The 22,420-nt window shown below is 35.0% G+C and overlaps 1 protein-coding gene across 2 annotated transcripts; it reads right to left on the reverse strand.

Moving 5' to 3' along the window:
• Positions 1–15: 15 nt before the first annotated feature.
• Positions 16–21,480, reverse strand: LOC107795259 (uncharacterized). Of its 2 annotated transcripts, XM_016617866.2 has the most exons (11): positions 21,040–21,480; positions 8,768–9,012; positions 8,571–8,654; positions 1,875–2,008; positions 1,696–1,793; positions 1,478–1,566; positions 1,316–1,409; positions 1,036–1,184; positions 890–960; positions 648–762; positions 16–471 (listed from the first exon to the last, which is right to left on the reverse strand). In XM_016617866.2, exons 2-11 carry the CDS (start codon positions 8,990–8,992, stop codon positions 301–303), a joined length of 1,230 nt encoding a protein of 409 aa, XP_016473352.1. In that variant the 5' UTR covers positions 8,993–9,012; positions 21,040–21,480; the 3' UTR covers positions 16–300. The 2 variants fall into 2 exon arrangements, with proteins under 2 accessions (XP_016473352.1, XP_016473359.1); XM_016617873.2 differs by lacking the exon at positions 1,036–1,184 and having other exon boundaries at positions 1,696–1,786.
• Positions 21,481–22,420: the final 940 nt, after the last annotated feature.

The following is a 22,420-nucleotide window of genomic DNA, read 5'->3' on the forward strand; positions in this document are numbered from 1 at the left end:
TCATAAAATTCAATATCACGCTGAACACCCTTGATTGATGATAAAAGTTCCATCACAACACGCCGTTCAGAAAAGCAAAATGTCTGCAAATTTACAAGGATTTAAGGAAAACAAAATTTTAGCTCAACACCTGTAGGTTAGGCTCGTGTCACGACTCCGAATCTTGCCGCGAACCAAAAGTATGGAATGTAAGTGGAGAAAGATAAAGGAGCGGCTCCTATGTCCATCGAGTCTCAAACCATGAGCCTAGTCCTTGGAGATTTTTCGGTTATAAAGAGAAGAAAACATATAACAATGCCTTTATCTGTGCGTTGTACTTGATTGAGATGCAATTTGAACCCAAACAAACTCCTCTTTGTAAGCCACACTTCCATCACACGAGGCTTCACAGGCGTAAACAGCAATAGCAGCCCAGTCAAGAGAACTAACATCATTTTCCACACCAAAATAATAGAGTATTTGTGGTAAAACCTGCAAGCAGCAGACAAGAAGAGCATAAATCAAAAGCTAATTCACAACACCTTCTAGGCAACCCACAATTTTTTGGCCACGCGTTTTCCAAGACCAGAGACATACAACTAATTTAATTACTAGTTTAAAATGGCCATCAGCTATTACTTGCAAGCAGAGCAAAAGCTTCATTTTACCTGAAACTCAAATACCCTACGACCACCACAATAGCTGCATTTAGGAATCTCAGCCTTTGATGGCTGGCCACTTGACATTGGCCATAATGGTTTTGCTCCAGCGTCTCTGTAATACCTATTTTCCAAGATAGTGATCGAATCTCAATGGCAAGTCATGTGATCGTAATTCTTAGGGGATAGCAAAGAAGGCAGCTTATGCAAAGTGTTGTCACAATAAAAATAGCAACAAGAACTTCAATCACCTTAATACTTGCTCAGGCGTACGGGATATCCTCTCCTGGAAAGATGCCCAACTCTTCTTGTCATCTTCCCCCTGTATAGAAACAATTACGTAAAGTTGAAATTAGTCTTCCATATATCCATCAAAAATTAGAAGAGCCTTACATACCTCAAAGCTGTCTATAAGTGATTCAATTGATTCATCCACTCGGCTTGAAGAAATCAATGAGTTCAGTTGTCCGTTATCATCGAAGATCTTATCCTCACATTCATCAGTAATTGCAATCTCATACTCAGGCCACAGACTCTTGCTTGCAACTGATTGAGGATTAAAATCTCCATGAACTTCGCATGCAGTGACATTTTAAATATACAACATTCTTGCCCTTTTTTTTCTAGTATCATATAAATTAAGATAGATTTATGAACATCACATCTATTACCCTTACCTTCTTGCATCTCCCCAACAGTCCAATTATTGCTAGATTCAGATGCTTCCAATGGTAAACAGCGTCTTTTATGACCTGATTTCCAATGAACGGCCTGCAAATTGGATTCATTTTAGGAAAATTCTCAGCCTAACAAAGAGGAGGAAAGGAAGCATAGCTAACCTGGTGTTTTTCAGAGCAGTAATGTGCTCTTCTGCAACCACCACAAACTTTATCTCCTTTCCAGGTACCACACCAACCACAAAGAACAGCTGAAAAATGCAAGACAAGATGTATGTGTTAGTAATATTTTTGGGAGATCAATTAATATTGGAGTTAAAAGAAAAGGAAAGGTCTATTCCAAATACTTTTTGAAATCAATTGTCAACTTCAGTCATTACCTCCAGCTCTAGAAGGTTTATCTTTCCCATTGTTTCTTGGGGGCTCACTGGAGTAAAAAGAGTTATTACGGGGCAATTGGCAACGGAAGACCTTGACACTTAAAAAAATACATTCGGTGATCAGAGTTAGAAGGAAAAAATACATTAAAAAGAAAAAAAATTCAATTAGGAAGAAGTACCTCCTGGATGGCTTGACTTGGTTCCTTTTCCACTGCTCGTGTTGGTCTTTAAGGAGACAGGCCATTGATGTGCACATGAAGAGAAATAAGGTGCGATGAAAAGTAGAATCCTTCTCAGTGAGTGGTGCATAAACCTGTAAAATGAGTGAATTTTAACAAAAAGAAAAAAAAAACAATTCAGTTTCCTCCTTTCCCTCTCCTTAGACAAAAACAAAAGAAAGCACAAATGGTAGAAACGCACAGACTTGAGAAACAAATAGGATGCTCAGAAAAAGTTATATGGGAGCAATTTGAGGAATCAATGAACGAAGACTACAAAGTGTGAAGTCCAAATACAAAATGCTCTCTTGGGACATGTGCAACCTTTCCAAATTCTCTTCCTAATCACCTTTTCCGATAGCTTTCGTTGCCGCCGATTACTTCTTTCCGATAATTCAGATCTTCTTCTTTATCCTTTCCTTTACCTTTTCCTCTACTCTTTCTTCATCAGTGATTCCTCAATCAATTTATTTCTTCCCCTCTGTTCTTGTCTCTACCCTATCCTTTTGTTAATTGATCACTTTTCACTGAGTAACTTAAGCCTACTTTACGGCGACGAGAAAAGTGAAGGTGGCCAGTTAATAAATTAAAATGGGTAGAGCTTGCTTTTTCTCCTCCGGCAACAAATCTTTTGAAGTAGTGGAACTCAGTGATAATTAGTTTGAAATTGTAGAAAGGAGAAGATTTCTAATGAACAGAGTTACTCTTGACAGGCTTAACATCCTGGGCTTATGTAAATGCATGGAATTATCAACAGAGCGACGGGGTAACATATGTAGAAGCTGGGATTTTCAGAGCCAAGTATATTCATATCGTATTTTCCAGAATTTTAACAGGATGGGCAGATTCATCGGAGTCGTGGCAGTGAAAGGCAGCAGTAAAGTATCCATCATAGTTCCTGAGATCAGCGAGAATGTTGGGTGGTCTGATTTTGCAGAAAAGATCAAGAGATTTGTTCTGGAGAAGGAGAAGACGAGGTATGAACCTCTAAATTCTAAAAGCGGAGAGTTTTATTCAGGTGGCGCGGATGGAACAATGGCCTAAAGATGAAATCAAAGTGATGAACGATGAGTCCTTGGAACCAAATCAGCTTCGGATTGAATCTAGTTCGTTAAGGAGCAGAGCGGATTTTCATCGAAAGTGTCTGTTGGGCTCCTTTAGTTATTATCCTCATAAGTTTCCAAACTGCAAAGAGTTACAAGCTTGGGCAAACAAAAAGTGGAAGATTCCGGCAGGGGTGGTAGTTAAGGAGCTGAATGATGAATATTTCCTTTTTGAATTCCCTTCGAGAGTGGAAGCAGAGAGAATCAAAATGGGAAAATGGATGTTTGAAAATCAAGAATTATTCTTGGATTGGTGGTCCCAGGTTTTAACTTGTAATCACAGAAACTCTAAACCCGAAAAGGTTTGGATCAAGTTAATAGGTTTTCCTTCTCACCTATGGTCAGAGAATATCTTCGAGATGGTTGGTGACCGGTATGGTGGCTTTCCGGGTATTGATGAAGACACAAAAAATAGAAGTCATCTGAGATGGGCGAGGATATGCGTAAAATATTCTGACACATCTTTTTCCGGCATCAATAGAACTGATTGTAGAGAACCTTATCTTCAAAGTACCTTTATGGATTGAACCAATTTCTTGGGTGGAGGAAATTGGCCGGAAAAGTGACCGAGAAGGTGACCGGAAAAGAGGAGAAGATCATCGGAGAGTTTCTCAAAACTCGAAGAGTCACATTAATGAGAGACAGTCGGCACCCTCGAGTTCCAAGACAACAGAAATACTGGGAACGGAGATACGTGATATACGTGTGCCAAAAATTTTTAAGAAGTTAAAATTGAGTTTGGGGATGAGCCATGCGTCGATTAAAGGAAAGGATCAGGTGTCCTTTAATATATGTGGGCCCTCAAATAACTCTAATGCAAACAAGTCGGGTAACTATAATGGGCTGAAGGGCACTTATTATTCAAAACAGAATGCAGGCCCAAAAGAGGGTTTTAATCAGAGAAAGATGGGCCAGAAAGTTCGTTATAGAGTAAAAGTGGTCGACCCATGTATCCAAAAGTCCCCTTTTAATGCTGGAGATCTAGAATTATCCAACTCTTTCGACCCTTTAGCTGTTGAAGTTGAGGCGATAAAAGAAAAAACCTTTTCTCCGGAGGGGAAGGACATGGAAGATATTTAGCAACAAAACGACCCAAACGAGAGATTTTGGGCAATTGAAATGGTAAGCAACTCAGAGAGGAAAGAAGAGAAGAATCTGGAGAATCTTCTACCTGAGGAAGATACCCCAAGCATCAATGGAGAGATGGTGGAGAAGCTGATGAATAACATTTCCAATAGCGAACAAGACATTGATGAATCTCTGCTTAACTATGAGGAGAGACTGGAAGTTGAAGAAGTATTAGAAGTTGATGAAGCCCAGGATATTTTGATGCTGCTATGGTATGAGAATCAGGCGCTGAATATTGAGCAGAAGTTAATGCATCTGCAAGCATCAGTTTGGGTAAAAAGAAACATGACAAAAATTAGCAAGCAATTGGGGATAAAGACAGAAGACATTGGGGAAAAGCTTATGGAGCTTCTTATGAGGATCGATAGTGAAAGACCAAAAAAATCTTCTACGTCTGCTTCAGTGAGTACTATTTCTCCAAGCAAAAAATGTGAAAGGGAACTGAAATTACTAGAATTTGGAATGGGCTTTGGAGGTGATACAAGTAAAGGGGGGAGAGGAAAGGGAAGGAGAGCATTGCCAGTTGATCAATGAATTTGAAAATTATATGTTGGAATGTGAGGGGTGTTAACAAGGTAGAAAAAAGGGAGTTGGTTAAATTAGTGTTAGGAAAATGGAAGGCTGATATTGTGTGCTTGACAGAAACAAAAATGAAAAAGATAAATCTAGATTGCATCAGACAGCTTGGTGGATCTAGGTGGACTGAGTGGGTTGAATTGGAAGCACAGGGTAACGGCGGTGGGATTGTTATATTCTGGGAGAAAAGAAGATGGAACTGTTTGGAGAAAATTATGGGTCAACATTCAGTCACAATCTTGCTAGAAGAAGAAAAATCTGGATATCAATATGCTTTTACGGGAGTTTATGGTCCTTGTGATAGGAAAGAAAGGAAAGGTTTATGGAAGGAACTGGCTGCAATCAACGGAATTATGTCACAACCATGGACGGTGGGGGGAGATTTTAATGTAATTAGGTTTGAAGAGGAGAAGAGCCAAGAACACGAGCTATGAGAGAGTTCTCAAAATTTATTCATGAGCTCTCTTTGATTGATCTCTCACTTCATGGAGGTTCTTATACTTGGTTTAGGGGGAGAAATAGTCAGAGTGCATCCATGATTGACAGATTCTTATTATTAGAAGATTGGGATGAACATTTTAAATTTTTAAAACAGAGAGGATTCTTCCTAGAACTACTTCAGATCATTGCCCAATCTTATTAGAATGTGGAGATTGGAGAAAAGGAAAAGGGTACTTTAATTTTGAAAATATGTGGATGGAGCATAAAGGTTTCTTAGAACTAATTGACAACGGGTGGAAATCCTACAATCTACAAGGTGATCCTGACGTTGTTCTTGCAAAGAAACTTAGACTTTTGAAAGGTGATTTAAAAAAAATGGAATAAAGAGGTTTTTGGTAAATTGTAGGATAGGAAAAGTAAGGCTTGGGCCAGACTGGAAGAAATTAATCATGGTATGGTATTTGATCAGGATTATGAAAATTTAGACTCAGAAAGAAATTCTATCATGATGGAGCTGGAGGAATTGGTAAAAGCTGAGGAGATCTCATGGAGACAAAAGTCCAAATGCATTTGGCTTGAGCCAATGCCCATAAGAGATTCAATTGTATTGACAAGATAGAAATTGATGGAAAGTTGGTAGATGATGATAACAGAATCAAAACACATTCAGAATTTCTATGAGAAATTGTTCAGTGAAACTGAAGAATGGAGGCCAAGTTGGGAAGATGATACTTTGATGACACTTTCTGATGAGGAAAAGGAGTGGCTGCAGAGACCTTTTTCTATGGAAGAGTTGGAAAATGTTATTAAATCATTCAGAGACATAAAGCACCAGGACCTGATGGCTTCAATCTTTATTTCTTCCAAAAGTGCTGGAATACAGTTAAGAATGATGTGTGGCAAACTGTGGAGGCTTTTTATAAAAAAGGTTCCTTTATCAGAAGTATGAATTCTACTTTAATTGCATTGATCCCCAAGAAAAAAGGAGCCATAGAGGTGAAAGACTTTAGACCTATAAGTCTGTTGGGAAGTGTTTATAAGATCATTGTAAAGCTGCTGGCAGAAAGACTTAAATTGGTAGTTGATAAAGTAGTATCAAATAGTCAGAATGCATTTATTAAGGGTAGGCAAATAATAGATGCTGCTATGATTGCCAATGAGAGTGTTGATTATCTGTTGAGAATGAAGAAAAGAGGTGTTGCTTGCAAATTGGATCTTGAGAAAGCTTATGACCATGTGAATTGGTCTTGTCTGTTAAGTATTCTAAGACAAATGAACTTTGGCGACAGATGGATTGAATGGATCAAGTACTGTGTATCTACTGCTAGTTTTTCTGTGTTAATAAATGGAAATCCCCAGGGCTATTTTAGATCTCAAAGGGGCTTGAGACAAGGGGACTCTTTGTCCCCATATTTGTTTACTTTGATGATGGAAGTTTTTAGTAGGATGTTAATGAAGGTAGAGAAATTGGGATGGATTAAAGGGATGCACTTTGGCAGATTTGGTGATAATAGAGTCACAGTTTCTCATGTTTTATATGCTGATGGCACCCTCCTTTTTTGTGAAGGAGAGAAAGAGCAAATACTATACCTCAAAGGAGTTCTGCATGTTTTTGAAGCAGTGACTGGATTAAGAACTAACCTGGCCAAAAGTAGCATATTTAGCATTAATGCTGATAATACAGTTGAGGAGTTGGCTGCTATTTTGGGTTGTAAGGTTGAGAAATTTCCAACAGTATATCTTGGGCTTCCTCTGGGTGCTAGAAAAAATGATCAGAACATGTGGCAAGGGGTCTTGGATAGATGTGCAAATAAACTGGTTCCCGGGAAGAAACAATATTTATCTATGGGAGGTAGAGACATTGATAAAAAAGTGTGTTAGATGGAATGCCAACCTACCTGATGTCCCTCTTTGCTATGCCTGTTGCAGTGGAGAAAACGATAAACACCATAAGGAATAATTTTTTATGGGATGGCAATGCTACTAAAAAGAAAATGCATTTAGTCAAATGGCAAGTGGTGTTGAATGATAAAGAAGGGGGTGGCTTGGGGATAAGGAATTTGAAAGCCCACAATAAGAGCTTACTTTTTAAATGGTTATGGAGATTTACTCATGAAGGGGATAAGGTATGGAAGAAGCTGATCAATGCTATTTATGGAATCAAGACTGATTGGAGACCTTCCTCTTTACACTTGAACGCAAAAGGAGGCATTTGGAAGTGTATTAGTAAACTTTGGGAAGAATTTCTGAAATTTACTAAGCTGGAAGTTGGGAATGGGCAAAGAATTAAATTCTGGACAGATTTATGGATAGGGGAGGAATGCTTGAAATCTAAGTATCCTACTCTATTCAATTACTCTGTTAATAAGGGTTGTGATTGCTGATTTTTACACAGAGACAGGATGGCAAGTGGAGCTCAGAAGAAACTTGAACGACTGGGAGGTAGATGACTATTGTTTCTTAATTCAGCAGCTTGACTCAGTCTCAATTAATCATAGTAAGGTGGATGCACTGATCTGGGCAGAGGATAAGGATAAAAAGTTTTCAGTCAGAAGCTGTTATAATATGCTGATTAAGAAGTCAAGTCACAGGGTTAATAATTGGCCATGGAAGATGATATGGAAGACAAAAGCTCCAGACAAGGTGGCATGCTTTGGCTGGATAGCAACTTGGGAAGCATGTTTGACACAAGACAATTTGCAAAAAAAGAGGTTTTAATCGTAGTAATAGATGCTATCTGTGTGAAGGAGATTTAGAATCAGTGAATCATATTCTGCTTCATTGTAGAATTGCTAGACAATGCTGGGATTTATTCTTAAACATCTGTGGAATCTCTTGGGTAATGCCACAGACTGTTAGGAGCTTGTTGGAAGAGTGGCATAATCAAAGAGTACCTAGAAGACTGAAGCAAATATGGAGAACCATCCCATTATGCATCTTCTGGACTTTATGGCTGGAAAGGAACCGGGCTTGTTTTGAAGGACACAGGGAGCACATTTTTAGAATTAGAAACAAATGTATTCACAACTTGTTTTATTGGTGTAAAAGCATTGTATCAGTGGAACAACAACAGTTTTTAGAGTTTCTGGATCTACTAGGAGGCCTGTAGGATATGGTTGTTTTGGGGTGTTTTTTGCAACTTTTTGTACCATTTTGGTACCTTATTAATGAAACCTTTACCTTATCAAAAAAAAAAAAAAGAACCACTGCATAAGTAGATGGAAAAACTAGTACACAATTGAAAAGTAGACAGCAACGGAAAATAAGAACGGGGTGAAAAATATAAAGCCAATAGCTCTTGTCTAAGGAAGTCAGATGTAGGACCTAGCAACAAACTACCAGTGTCAATTCTAAACTTGGCCTACTTTACCTTATTGTTCTCCTCTACATGGAAAGGAAAGAAATATACCTGAAGCATGAACTGCAAAGGCTCGCCACAGAAATCGCAAAGACATGATCTCCCTGTTGGCAAGTTAACTGGATCCAACCAAGCCTATACTTGCAAAAACAAAAACTACAACTCAAAAAACATCAGAAGCGCCTTTCACACTAGTAAATATGGAAAATAGCATAAAGGAATTAACACAAAAACTTTTCTAAACATACAGGAATACCCCCAGCTTTGCTTGGAAATAGCTCACGTCGCAGTGACCATGAATTCTCGGGCATTTCAAGAACCCCTAATCCCACAGGTTCTTTCTCTTCATCCTCCTCCTCATCATCATCATCATATGAATTAACTTCTCCACTATCATCAATTTCATCTTCCTCATCAAGAAGAGTAATTTGCAAACTCCTCATGCTTTTTGTAGCATTAATTTCTTCATCCATTTTCGCCTAAACTATGGTCACTGATGATTTAATAAATTAAATGTATCAGAAAAAATTCACAACCCCCACAAAATATAAACAAAACAAAGAGAAACACCTCATGTTATGTTCAAGCATAATACTAAAAATCCACCACCAAGATTCATTTTTCTACGGAGACGCAATTCATGTAAAAATGGTAGAAACAAGATTAAAAATTGAAGAACCAACTGGGAAACTAACAAGAAGGAAAAGTACATCACTTTTTAACAGAGAACCAGTTCATATAAAGAGGAAAAAGTACCTGAATTAAATACCTGTTTCTTTTTTTAACAGTGTGTTCAAAGTTAAAAGCTGAAACAGAAAACAGCAAGAGCAGAAGAAGGGTTGAAGAGGCAAAGACATAAACCTCGTTTGAGTTTGGGCTTAAATAGTCGTGGAAATTGGCCCAACAAATAATTGGTTGGCACTGAACCAGCTTATGTCGTTAACCCACTTTAGTACTCCTAATACTTTCTTCGATACATGCAGTTAACACTTCGGGGTCATTTGGTAGGGTTCATAAGAATAATGTTGAATAAGGTGTATTAGTAATGCTGGTATTAGTTATGCTTGCATTAATTATGTTGGCAATAGTTATGTTGGCAATAGTTATGTTGACATATTTCTTATTCATTTTTTCGTTTGATGTATTAAAGCATTGCACAATTTCTATAAGAATTGATTGTTTACAAAAATACCCTCAAAACCAATCCATCACTCTATTTTTTTAAAAGAAACATATATTGAGGAAACATATGTTGAGAAATATTTTTATATGAAAAAAGTTTTAAAAAATTATTTGATTTGTCTACCTATATTGTAGTATAGAACTGAATATTTATTCATAAAATCAACCTTGCATTAATATAATAGCATATTTTATTTAAGCATAAATTTTGAAGGGCAATTTTGTCTTTAACTAAGCTAATGCATGCATTAAAACCCATTACATTGTTAATACCATGCTTTTCTATGCATTAGTTATGCATAGGATAATACCAAATAGGGTGTATGTGTATAACTAATGCTTGCATAACTAATGCATAGGTTTAAAATGTGTACCAAACAAGGCATTGTTAACACACAAAGCTAATGCATGCATTATTTTATTTAATGCATCCTACCAAACGACCCCGAAGGGAACTAGAGATTATACAACTAGGTTTGTAGTTTCAATTTTGATCTCTTCGTCACCGAATTGTCTTTTCATAGAACTACTTATATATAAAATTGCAATCCCTAAAACTAAATGAATTTCTCGCTTTTAAAAAAAAAAGAGCAATTTATCCTTAAAAATGAAAAAGTTATTTTCAAAACAAGAAAATTATGCACATATTATGTGATAAATACTTATCTGCGCTCGATATTTACATCAAGCCAAATAATTTAACCTTAATTGTGAAAAATGGATGAAACTCTTCTTCGTTTCTCATCCTCTCCATTTCCCAAGTTCCTTTATAGATTTATGACATTTGTCTTATTTATATATTAAAGGCCCAAATTTATTTACTTCCACCACTAGTTTTAACCATGGTTTAATAGGAAAATATTACACCTATCATTATTTTAGGAAAAAAGGTACTTTCGAACTTTGGTAAGAACTATTCATCTCATAAAATTTTGGCAACCATTAAAAATGCTTTCATGTATACTTCGAATGTTATATTTAAATTGATGAGATCATGGAATGCTTCACAATAAAATCACAAACTCAGCAATAGAAAGAATAAATTTTTTAAATGTCTACGGAAAAAGAATTTAAGAGTTGTATAACTTTAGCCTAAATTTAAAAAATTACCACATATCCAAGCATTTCACCATCACCTGAAAATACTAATTAAATAATTGTAACCCCCACCCTTTTTTCAACCATTAGATCTTTATTAATATAAAACAATAGTTATAAAATTTAGAATACTTTATTGACATGAAAGGTAATTCGAAACCTAAAACAGATGCACTTAAATAAACCTTATACTAATATTTGGAAATTAGAAGATAAATTTTCTTATCAAAGCTAGAGAGTACCTTTTTTCCTAGAATAATGATAATATTGTATGGGTCAAAATCTGCCTTTAAAATATTTAAGCCAATATAATACTAAGGAAAGAGTTCCCAATTCATCGTTTGTCGAGAAGGCCCAAGGAGCAGCAAGGGCCGTAGTCGACAAGAGTCGTTCTCAACAAGAACAGTAGTCAACAAGAGCCGTAGTCAAGGTGTCAACAAGGGACGAGATCGAGGTCGCGTATCGTTGACAGAGCTGTAACAGCTAGTTTTCAAGATAGGATATTAAAGAGGATATTCTAATGGATATTCTCTGCACTTGTAATATTAGGGTTTCTTAGGAACATATCCCGTATAAATAGAAAAAGAGACAATGATAGGGGCATAGGAACATGTCCCATATAAATAGAAAAAGAGACAATGATAGGAGCATGTGATATTCACTTTGTAAAGAAGACATTTTGACTAAAAGATTCGTCTCTCTTGCTAAGATATAAACACCACTTTTTCACTAAGATTCTTGTCCATACTTTTCCATCAGATCTGAGAATAACTCGAATATTCAAGGATTTGTCTATCATTCATCATTGTCAGGAGGAACATCCACCTATTCCATCCTTTATTGGGTGAATCACTCCTCCTATTTACTTAAATGTCATTTATTACTGTTCATTACTATTAAATGCTATATTGTTGCTCCTGATTTATAGAACAGTTACTACGTATTATTGCCACTATTCGTCCAGATCCATACGACATTTATTGTTTCTTTAAAAAATCCACCTAATATTATTAACTAAGATTAACCTTTGCTCATAAAAATTTAATTATTTGAACCAAGATCTATATTTTTTGGTCAAACAATTTGGCGCCGTCTGTGGGGATTTCTTAGTTAAACTTTTAGTTTCCTCTAGATCTACAACTAGCACGGGTCACTAACGTCAAAAAAAAAAAACCAAGACCTCCTTTCTTTGTGTATACAAAATTCTACATGGCAGGTAACCGAGAAGAAAGGACGAGGATAACAAGTGACCTCCCAACCAACCTCATGAATGTCATCAACGAAAGCTGTGAAACGACAGTGAGGTGGGTCACCGCCCCCACACTGCAGCATAACAAGCGTCCTCAACAAACCCGCTCCAGGCACGACTGCAGAAATCGCAAGGACTTGCACGATACAGCAAACAGACGAGCAGTACAACCAACCCCTACCTCCAACGACAGGTATAACTCATAATATTATTGATAGTGCAGGTGACAACGCATTAAACACCAAGAACGGATTCTTAAAAGGATGGAAGAAATGGAAAATGAAAACAATGCGCTCTGAGATCAGATGAAAGAACACCAAGAACGGGTTGATAAGATACCAGGCTCCTAAGCTACTGCCGAAAAGGGACGTTGGCCGGTTCGTCGATTTAAAAAGAGCAATTTATACTTAAAATGAAAAAGTTATTTTCAAAACAAGAAAATTATGCACATATTATGTAAAATACTTATCTGCACTCGATATTTACATCAAACCAAATAATTTAACCTTAGTGGTCAAAAATGGATAAAACTCTTCTCCGTTTCTCATCCTCTCCATTTCCCCAAGTTCCTTTATAGATTTATGACATTTGTCTTATTTATTTATTAAAGGCCCAAATTTATTTACTTCCACTAGTAGTTTTAACCATGGTTTAATAGGTAAATATTACTCGTATCATTATTTTAGGAAAAAAGGTACTTTCGAACTTTGGTAAGAACTATTCCATCTCATAAAATTTTGGCAACCATTAAAAATGCTTCCATGTATACTTCGAATGTTATATTTAAATTGATGAGATAATGGAATGCTTCACAATAAAATCACAAACTCAGCAATTGAAAGAATAAATTTTTTAAATGTCTACGAAAAATGAATTTAAGAGTTGTATAATTTCAGTCTAAATTTAAAAAATTACCACATATCCAAGCATTTCATCATCACCTAAAACTACTAATTAAATAATTCAACAGCTTGATTTAACCTCAAAACCCAGGGAATATGAAGAAAAGGAACTGAATTTTGAATCAGCTTTGTGATTTTTACTTAAATTTTTTGTTGTTTTTCTTAAGAAATTTTGAAGCTCGGATTTGAAATTCTAGGGTTTTCAACTGATGCTCTCTCTTAGGCGTGTGAAAATGTCCAAAAGTGAGTGAGAATGTGTCCTTTTATAACAAAAAAATAGGGCATCCTTCAGATTTTTCTATTCTCTTTTAATCCCTTCTCTTTCAGATTATGGCCCTCTTCCCTTCCTTTATCTCTTCAAAATTAACCACTTTAAATCCCAAACCTAATTAAATCCAATTTTGCATAACTAAACCATTTTCCTTAATATTCACACTAATTAAAGTGTGAATTAGCAAATTAAACCAATTAATTAATCACACTAAAATGCAAGGAAAATAACTAGTGTATTATTATTTTTTGTGATTGTTGTATCTAGTAATGCAATTAACATGTAATTAGGGCCTAAAAATGTAAAGATTAAAATATAAAATATTTTTGTTATTTTTAGGATTTAAAATGCTACTAATATGCAAAACACAACTAAACACAAAACAAATCAAATAGAAAAAATCCTAAAATTCTATTAACTAAATAAAAACTATTTTGAAATATTTTTTAGGAGTAATTTGACATTAGAGCAAAAATTACGTGCTCACAATGGCCAAGCACCTTAAATTTCCAAAAAAAAAAATTGATTTAAAAAAAAGTAATTTTGGCCTCCTAGAAGCTTGGCCAATCAAGCTCTTAGTACTCCTAGAAAAGAGAATAAAGAGCACTCGGAGATGAAGAGAACAGCCCCAATAAAGAGGTAAAGAGTTCATATTTCATTTTCTTTGTATCTGATATCTTGCGTAATTAAGCACGAACATAAATGCACACACTCTCACTCAAGCACGAGGGAGGAAACCTACCTCTGGTACAAGCTAGTGGATATTTGAACGAGGTTATTGACATAAACTTGTACATTACAATTCACATTTGTTGTAGAATATCAAGACAAAGCGAATGAATTCTATGAGTTTATACATTTACTTGTGCGAGCGTTTTATTCGTCTCATTTTCTGTTGCTTCAATTATCCTATAATATACTTACTTGGGCAATAATGTGAGCTTCGACTAACTGATATGAATTGTGGCATAAACTTTGTTGTGTAAAGTTTAAACTTTGAGATGATGTGAATTGTGGGGAGAGAATGATAGGAAGGGTGGGGTTCAACTACATTTTAGTTGCCTCTGTAGCAGTACCGGTAGAGCTTAACATTTATTTTAACCTTTTCAGGTTATGTAACTATAAGGTAGTGAATATAGTGAAAAAGGTAGTATTGGTTTTTTTCTTTCCACGTTTTCCAATCATCCCATTCCATATGACTTTGTCAAAATTTATGTTTTGCACCTAATGGGAGTTCGAAATAATTTGCTGAAAGCTTTTGTAACTTAGTATGTAACAAGTTTTCTTGTATATTTTGGGGTAACTTAGCCCCTCAAAGATTATAAGTGATCGACGTACAGGATGAGTAAGAAAGGAGACAAATGATTCCATTGTCTTAAGCCACTTTGGGATCATCTCCGTTTATTGCCAAAACCCACGCCTGCCAAATGTATGCTTTCTTTATATCTACTATTAGAACAATTAAGTCCAATCTATATCTATCTATCTATATTATTATAAAAGTGAGAACCCTTTAACCTAAAAGTTGAATTACCAAAATGCTCTTTTTAAAAACCTAACTAATCTAAATAATATTCTAAAAAAGAACCAAGCCAAAGTTTCATGTTCTTTGTTAAAAGTCACAACCGTTCCTTTTTGTATTCCATTTACGAAATGGAGATGAAAAACTACACACCATATACAAATGAGATCCATAGTGGAAAAAAAAAATGACAAGCCCATAGCCATACATTAGTTCGTAAAAGTTCTTTAATTTTGAGCCGAAAAATGGAAGTTAACAATGATCTTCACACCATCCTCGACAAACAACGTCGTGAGACATTTTACGATGGAGTTTCAATGTGTTTAGTTAAAGGAGATTTAATTAGTTTTCAAGGAAAAAATTTATATGTGTCAGTACCATTAGAAGTTTCGACATGTTTCATTATTTACAATGGTATTTTGGTTTTCTCATTCACATAATGTCCTTGTAGTTTTAATTAACTTTCTCTAATGAAAAAGGACCTTTCCTATATTTATATTTTTTTTACTTATAAAGTATTTGTTGATGAACTTTATGTCTTTCTCTGTACATACTACCTTATTGAGATTCTTTTTAGATTGACAGAGTTAAGATACTTCCAATTTCCAGTTTCATTGATAAACATAGAATAAAAACTTTTAATATATTTCTTGTTTGATTTATGCTTTAGAGTGATTCGTCTTAAAATTTGTGGAAACTCATGAATTATTTAATATTCTGCCATTACAATAATAAAAATATAATGAATGATAATATTGACATGTATTAAGCACTAAGTTGTTAAATTAAAAAAGTTAGTATGTGTACTTTGTTATGCTATTACCTTACAAAATTTCAATTACATGTGTCACACCTTTTTCCCGAGGGATAGAGGGAGTTTTTCCAATTAAAGTGATATTATTCAAAATAAAATTATTTATTTAATTAGAGTCGCCACTTGGGATAATTATTATGGTGTCCCAAATTACCGGTCTATTTTAGAATCCCAAATCGAGGAAATTGACTCTATTTATGGTCTGCGAACACAGAAGATCGGGTAAGGAATTCTGTTAACCCGGGAGAAGGTGTGAGGCACTCACGAGTTCCGTGATTTTAGCACGGTCACTTAACAATTAATAGCTGGCCTAATTATCTGATTCAATACATGTTTAAAACCTTTTATGTGTTATCGCTTTTATATCGCTTTTAATTATTTTAAACAATTATGGAATTTATTTAAACAAGTCGCGATGTCGCACACTTAATGTTTTTGTACACATCGCAAATCACGCCACGTGAAACGTACCCGTGATTCACAACATGTTTATTTTAATTATTATTTGAAGTTATGGTCAAGTCGCGTGAAACGCGCACTTGAGTTGGGATTTACGTATCGTGACCATGCCACGGAAACCGTACCCATAGTCACGACGATTTATTTAATCGCGCCTAAAGCAAACTATGATGTTCATCAATAACTATTTCTTAGAGTCTGGGATTATTGCGGAGCAGTGATTAGAAAAGCGATCGCTTCGTCGCTTTCTTAAAGCGACGAAGCGACGCGACGCGACCCAGTGTCGCTTCTAGCTGCCTGAGGCGACTCAACCGAGGGAAGCGCACGCTTCAATGGAGGAAACGACAAAGCGACGAAGCGAGGAAAGCGATGAAGCGATCGCTTCTATTAAAAAAGCGCAGAGGGCCCTTTTTTAAAAAAAACTTTGGGTATGTTTTTTTATTATACAAAACATACCCTAAATCGACAAAAACTGACCATTTCTTCTTCTTTCTTCTTCGATCGACGTCGACCAAAGCTAGGGTTCAACTTCATCGACATTGCTGACCAGTCCAGGTAATTTTCTTCTTCTCTTTTTTTATCTTTCTTCTTTCTTTCTTCTTGTTCCCGTCCAGATTCTGCTTTTTTTTTCTTTCTTTTTCCTTCTTTCTTCCTTCTTCTTCGTTTATCTCTGACAGCCCAGTTTGCACACTGTTGACTGTTCAGACTTCAGCGTCTTCTCCTTCTTCTTCCTTTTATCTCTAACTCGTCCAGATTCTGTTTTTTTCCCCTTTTATTCTTCTTATTTATTAATTTTAATATGTATTTTAGTTTATAAAATTAATTATTATTTATATATGTTATATTTTTTAGTTTATTTGATTTTTTTAATGTATATTTCAGTATATAAAATTAATTATTATTTATATATGTTATATTTTTCAGTTTATTTGATTTTTTAATGTACATTTCAGTTTATAAAATTAATTATTATATATATGTTATATTTTCAGTTTATTTGATTAATTTTATATGTATTTTCAGTTTATTTGATTATGTATTTTCTTATATTAATAGGGATTTAAAAATGTCCCAAAGTTTTTAAATTGAATTTTTTGATTATTTATTATTTATATATGTTATATTTTTCAGTTTATTTGATTTTTTTAATGTATATTTCAGTATATAAAATTAATTATTATATATATGTTATATTTTCAGTTTATTTGATTAATTTTATATGTATTTCATTTTAGAAAATTAATTATTATATATATATGTTATATTTTAGTTTATTTGATTTTTTAATGTATATTTCAGTATATAAAATTAATTATTATTTATATATGTTATATTTTTCAGTTTATTTGATTTTTTTAATGTATATTTCAGTATATAAAATTAATTATTATATATATGTTATATTTTCAGTTTATTTGATTAATTTTATATGTATTTCATTTTAGAAAATTTTATGTTATATTTTAGTTTATTTGATTTTTTTAATGTGTATTTCGGTTTATAAAATTAATTATTATATATATTATATGAAATTTTCAGTTTATTTGATTATGTATTTTCTTATATCTTAATAGGGATTTCAAAATGTCTCAAAGATCGAAAGATAAAGACCCGACTTGGCGATATGGCGATAGAGTTAATGAGAAGAATACAAATGTTGTATGCAAGTTTTGTAACAAGATTACAACGGGTAGAATTTATCGCTTTAAATTCCATCTTATTGGTGGCGATAGAAACGTCACAAGTTGTCCGAAATGCCCACCGGAGGTGAGGGATGAAATAAAGAATTTTGTTGAGAAGAAGAAGGAGCAAAAAAATCAAATGAGTCATCAACCATTGGTGACCAATCTTGATGATGATGATGATGATGATATTGAAGAATTGTCACTTCCAACAAAACGAGGAAGAGATGCAATCTCTTCAAGCCATGGATCGACGAGTACGAGTAGGACTAAAGGTCCTATAGATTGCTATTTCCCAAAGAAGACGGAAGGAAAGAGCGGTGGAAAAGATGTACAAAAAATTGCTAAGGACAGATATTTTGAAGGATCGTGCAGTTAGAGCTTTTGCACGATGGGTCTATGATGCTGGGATCCCCTTCAATTGTGTCAACTATACTGACACTTTTGGAGACTTTATTGAGGCCGTTGGTCAATACGGACCTGGAATGAAGCCTCCCACTTATCATGAAATCAGAGGTCCTTATCTAAATAAGGAAGTGGAGGAGACTAATAAAATTGTGGAGGAACATAAAGTTGCGTGGAACAAGTATGGCTGCTCCATTATGATGGATAAGTGGACGGCAAGAACTGGGAAAATGATTATTAACGTGTTGGTGAATTCTCCCAAGGGAAGTTTGTTTCTTGAGTCCATTGATGCTAGCGACTCATCCACTGAACCACATCAAAATGTTCACCTTGTTTCAGAACACCATTGAAAAGATTGGCCCAAGCAAAGTTGTTCAAGTGGTCACTGATAATGCGAGTGAAAATGTGAAAGTGGGTGGCATGGTGGAAGGAGCGTACAAGAATGTCTATTGGACTCCATGTGCGGCTCATTGTATCAACTTAATATTCGGGGACATTTTCAAGGAAAAACCCTTATCTACAGTTTTTGGCCAGGGCGTTTGGGTACATTCTTATATTTCTCAGCGGCCTTGTTGTTGAATATGATGAGAAGATTCACCAGACAAAAAAAATTGATGAAACCGGGCAAGACAAGGTTCGCCACTGCTTTCTTGACTTTGCATAGTATCCACTTGCAAAAATCCAATTTGAGAAAGTTGTTCACTTCAGAGGAATGGAGCAAGAGTAAATTTGCAAAGGAAAGTGCGGGGAAAGATGTTGCACGCATTATTCTTTCTTATTCTTTTTGGAATAATATCCTTCATGCTCTTAAAATTGGTGGCCCTTTGGTTAAAGTACTCCGTTTGGTGGATGGGGAGCAAAAACCACCAATGGGCTACCTCTATGAAGCTATGGATAGGGCCAAGAAGGCTATTCAAGCATCATTCACTGATGAGCAGAAATATGCAAAGGTCTTTCAGATCATTGATGCAAGATGGAGTGAGCAACTTCATAGATCTTTGCATGCAGCTGGACTTATTCTGAACCCTCACTCTTTTATGATCAGCATGAGAATAATTCATTGGCTAGAGAAGTGTGGACAGGACTCCATGAGGTTGTTATCAAGTTGACCCCAGATGAAGACTTGCAAGAAAAGATAGTAGATCAACTTGCTATTTACAAGGCAGCTGAGGGACTTTTTAAGCTCCGACTTGCTATTAAACAAAGAAAGACAAAGTCGCCAGATGACCAAGTGCTTCTATATTTTATAGCTCTAGCTTTAATGTATTTTTTATACTTATTAACTCTTGAATATTTTTTTTCACTTCTATAGTTGAGTGGTGGGACCAATATGGTGTAGAGACTCCGGATTTACAGACTTTCGCCATCAGAGTTCTAAGTTTAACCTGTAGCTCATCCGGATGTGAAAGGAACTGGAGCATTTTTGAACACGTGAGAAATAAAAAGAATTATTTCGTATTTTGAGATAAAGTAAATTATATCTCAATTGTCCCAACTCCTACTAATTAGTTGACACATCTTGTTTGTAGATTCATACAAAGAAGAGGAATCGACTAACTTTGAAGCGCCTCCATAATCTTGTGTTCATAAAATACAATAGAGCATTGAGGCGTCGCTACAACCACCGCAATCTAATTGATCCAATTCTTTTGGACAATATTGATGAGGCTAATGAGTGGCTAACCGGAGTCCCCGAAAATTGTGAAGATGAAGAAGTATTTGAAGGCGACTCTAATTTCACTTGGGGTGATGTTGCGGTTGCTAGTGGAGTTGGGGAGAATCCTTATAGTTTAAGGGGGAATACTTCAAGTGCAAGCTCGATTAGGAAGGGAAAAAGTGTGGCTACTACAAGTCAATCCCTATCCCTAATTGATGAAGATGAAAGTGATCATAAAGAGGAAGAGGAGGGGGAAGAAAAAGATGACGAGCAATATGAATATGATAGAGGAATTCAAGATTTTGACAATCTTGAAGAAGAACAAGAAGAGTAGAAGAATAAGATGTTGATTCTAGTAATTTAGTAGCTTTGATTTTGCTTGTCCTATGGTTTGTGGAGGACTTGGTGGTACATAGTACCTACTTTTAAGTTTTTAAATTGAACTTTTTGATTATTTATAATTTTATATTGTGTCTTTGCAAGGTTTACATTATATTTTTTAAGAATTGCACTTCACTTTAATAAAGCGTGCGCTTCGCTTTGCGCTTCGCTTTTGAAGCCAGGCAAGCCCTTATCGCTTGTTTGCACTTCTCGCTCTTAAAAATGCTGTTGCGGAGGTCCAGGACTTAAGGAATTTTTATTTTTGGTAGGCAAGAGCATGTAAAGTACAAGTTAAAATTGCTGGCTCATACAGGCAAATCCATAAAAGCCACAGACAGCATCTCTTCATTTGTTTCGCAATTTAGTATTAGCTACAGTTTCCATCCAGAAAAGGATCAAATGCCTTTTTTACTAATTAAAGATGACTATTGCACATTTGCTGGAGTAATTTCTCAATCAACATCAGCTAACACAAAAGAAACCTTTTAAAAATGGAATATAAACAGAAACCATCTTAATTAATGACCAAAGTTTAACAACACGAAATCAGGCTACCGGAATCAAACTCATAAAACACTTGAGTTACCGGTTCATACTATAAGAAATCAAGCCAATTGGTGTCCAGATCTGTTCTCCACATGTTTTCACCCAATTCCCATCTTCTAAAACCACATTACTCAATGTAAAAACAAACAGATTTAAAATCATTTTCTGACATAACAAGTGCAGTAAATTTGAATTGCAACTCGATTTACGTTTCAATACAGTAACCAAACAAGAGTAGCATGGTGAATATCAACCAATTTGGCAGATTTGAAACAATACAAAGTATGAACAGATTTGCATTATTCTCATTCAAATAAATCAAAGGTTTATATCATTCGATTAAAAATGGTACCTGGCCACAACAAACAAATGGGAGAAAATGGATCTCTGACTTTGAAGGAGAAGCAGTAACTAGAATTAGGAGCTCAGCTCTTAGCCAAACAAAGCAAAAGGAACAAATTCCAGTACAGAACCGCAACAAACAGCCATAAATTCGAGATTCAACAGCCTTTTATAGATCCAGGGAAGAGTTCAAAAATTCAGCAATCAATTACTCCCCAAATCTTCTTCGAAATCCTAGTTTTCTTTTGTTTTTCGAGCTTTTGTGATTTTCAGATCTTCATTTGGATTTTCCCAGCTTTCGTTTCAGTTATGTGTGTTCAAAATGTGAGTGGGTGAGCCTTCCTCTTTGTGTGAGTGTGATGGTAAGTGAGTGTGAGGACAGAGTGTATGCGTGTGTGTGATCAGATGAGAGAGTGAGGAGGGAGAGGCGGCGTCTAGGATTTTTCTCGAAGGAGAGGGAAGGGGATTAGGGTTCCTTTTGTTAGAGAGGAGGTATAGACGACGTAGTTTTGATACCAAACTACGTCGTTTGGACTAGGCAAATTTCTGGACCAGGTATTGGGATTGGGCTGGGGCGGAATGTGGCAAACATTGGGCTTGAAACAATAGCCCAGTCCGATTTTAGCTTAGCAACCCTTTTCTTTTTTTTTTCCTTCTTTATTAGACTTTTCAAAAATAGCCACATTACTTCTAATTGAATTTATTTTGCAAAAATATCTAATTAGCATTTTAACTAATTAATTAAACTAATTGATTAAAGCTAATGTATATTTTTGTGATTTTTGTTTTAACCATGCTTCTAACTTATGATTAATTCTTAAATGCAATTAACACACTTAATGAAAGATAAAAATATTTTTGATAATTTTCATAATATAAAACATTTCTAAATATGCATGAACAACGTGGATAAATACAAAACAAATAAAGAAAAATTTCTAAAATTCTATAAAAGCAATTAAAATTATTTTTGGACTATTTTTAGGAGTAATTTTCTATGTGGGGCAAAAATTAGATGCTCACAACATGTATCTAATTAAACTTTGATTGTTTATTTCCATAGATTTAGACGACATTCAATCATTTTGATTTTGACAAACAAGTTAGCATTCGATGTTTCATATTGATCAATACTCACATAGACTTGTATTTTATTCTAATTATTGACTTGTATTTTATTTTTTCATTTATAATTATCTATTCAAAGCTTTGTATGGCCTTATGAATATTAACTAACAAGTGTACTGTGTGAATTTGGTATACATGTGTGCCACCCGTTTCGAGAAACTAATTATTATAAAGGTAGAAAACCCAAAAGTTAAAAGTTAAATTACTAAAATACTCTTCTAAATTAATAGTTTTATTTAGGCATTTAATTATATTAAAATAAT

This window comes from Nicotiana tabacum, chromosome 23, assembly GCF_000715075.1.
Source record: "Nicotiana tabacum cultivar K326 chromosome 23, ASM71507v2, whole genome shotgun sequence".
NCBI classification, from domain to species: domain Eukaryota; kingdom Viridiplantae; phylum Streptophyta; class Magnoliopsida; order Solanales; family Solanaceae; genus Nicotiana; species Nicotiana tabacum.

Bases quoted from the DNA above. Each gene is read 5' to 3' on its own strand.
- LOC107795259 (XM_016617866.2), bottom strand. From the start codon at position 8,992: ATGGATGAAGAAATTAATGCTACAAAAAGCATGAGGAGTTTGCAAATT. The intron at 1,794-1,874 runs GTACTTCTTCCT...TATTTTTTTAAG, and splicing joins CAAGTCAAGCCATCCAGGAG to TGTCAAGGTCTTCCGTTGCC. The intron at 1,567-1,695 runs GTAATGACTGAA...TGCATTTTTCAG, and splicing joins TAAACCTTCTAGAGCTGGAG to CTGTTCTTTGTGGTTGGTGT.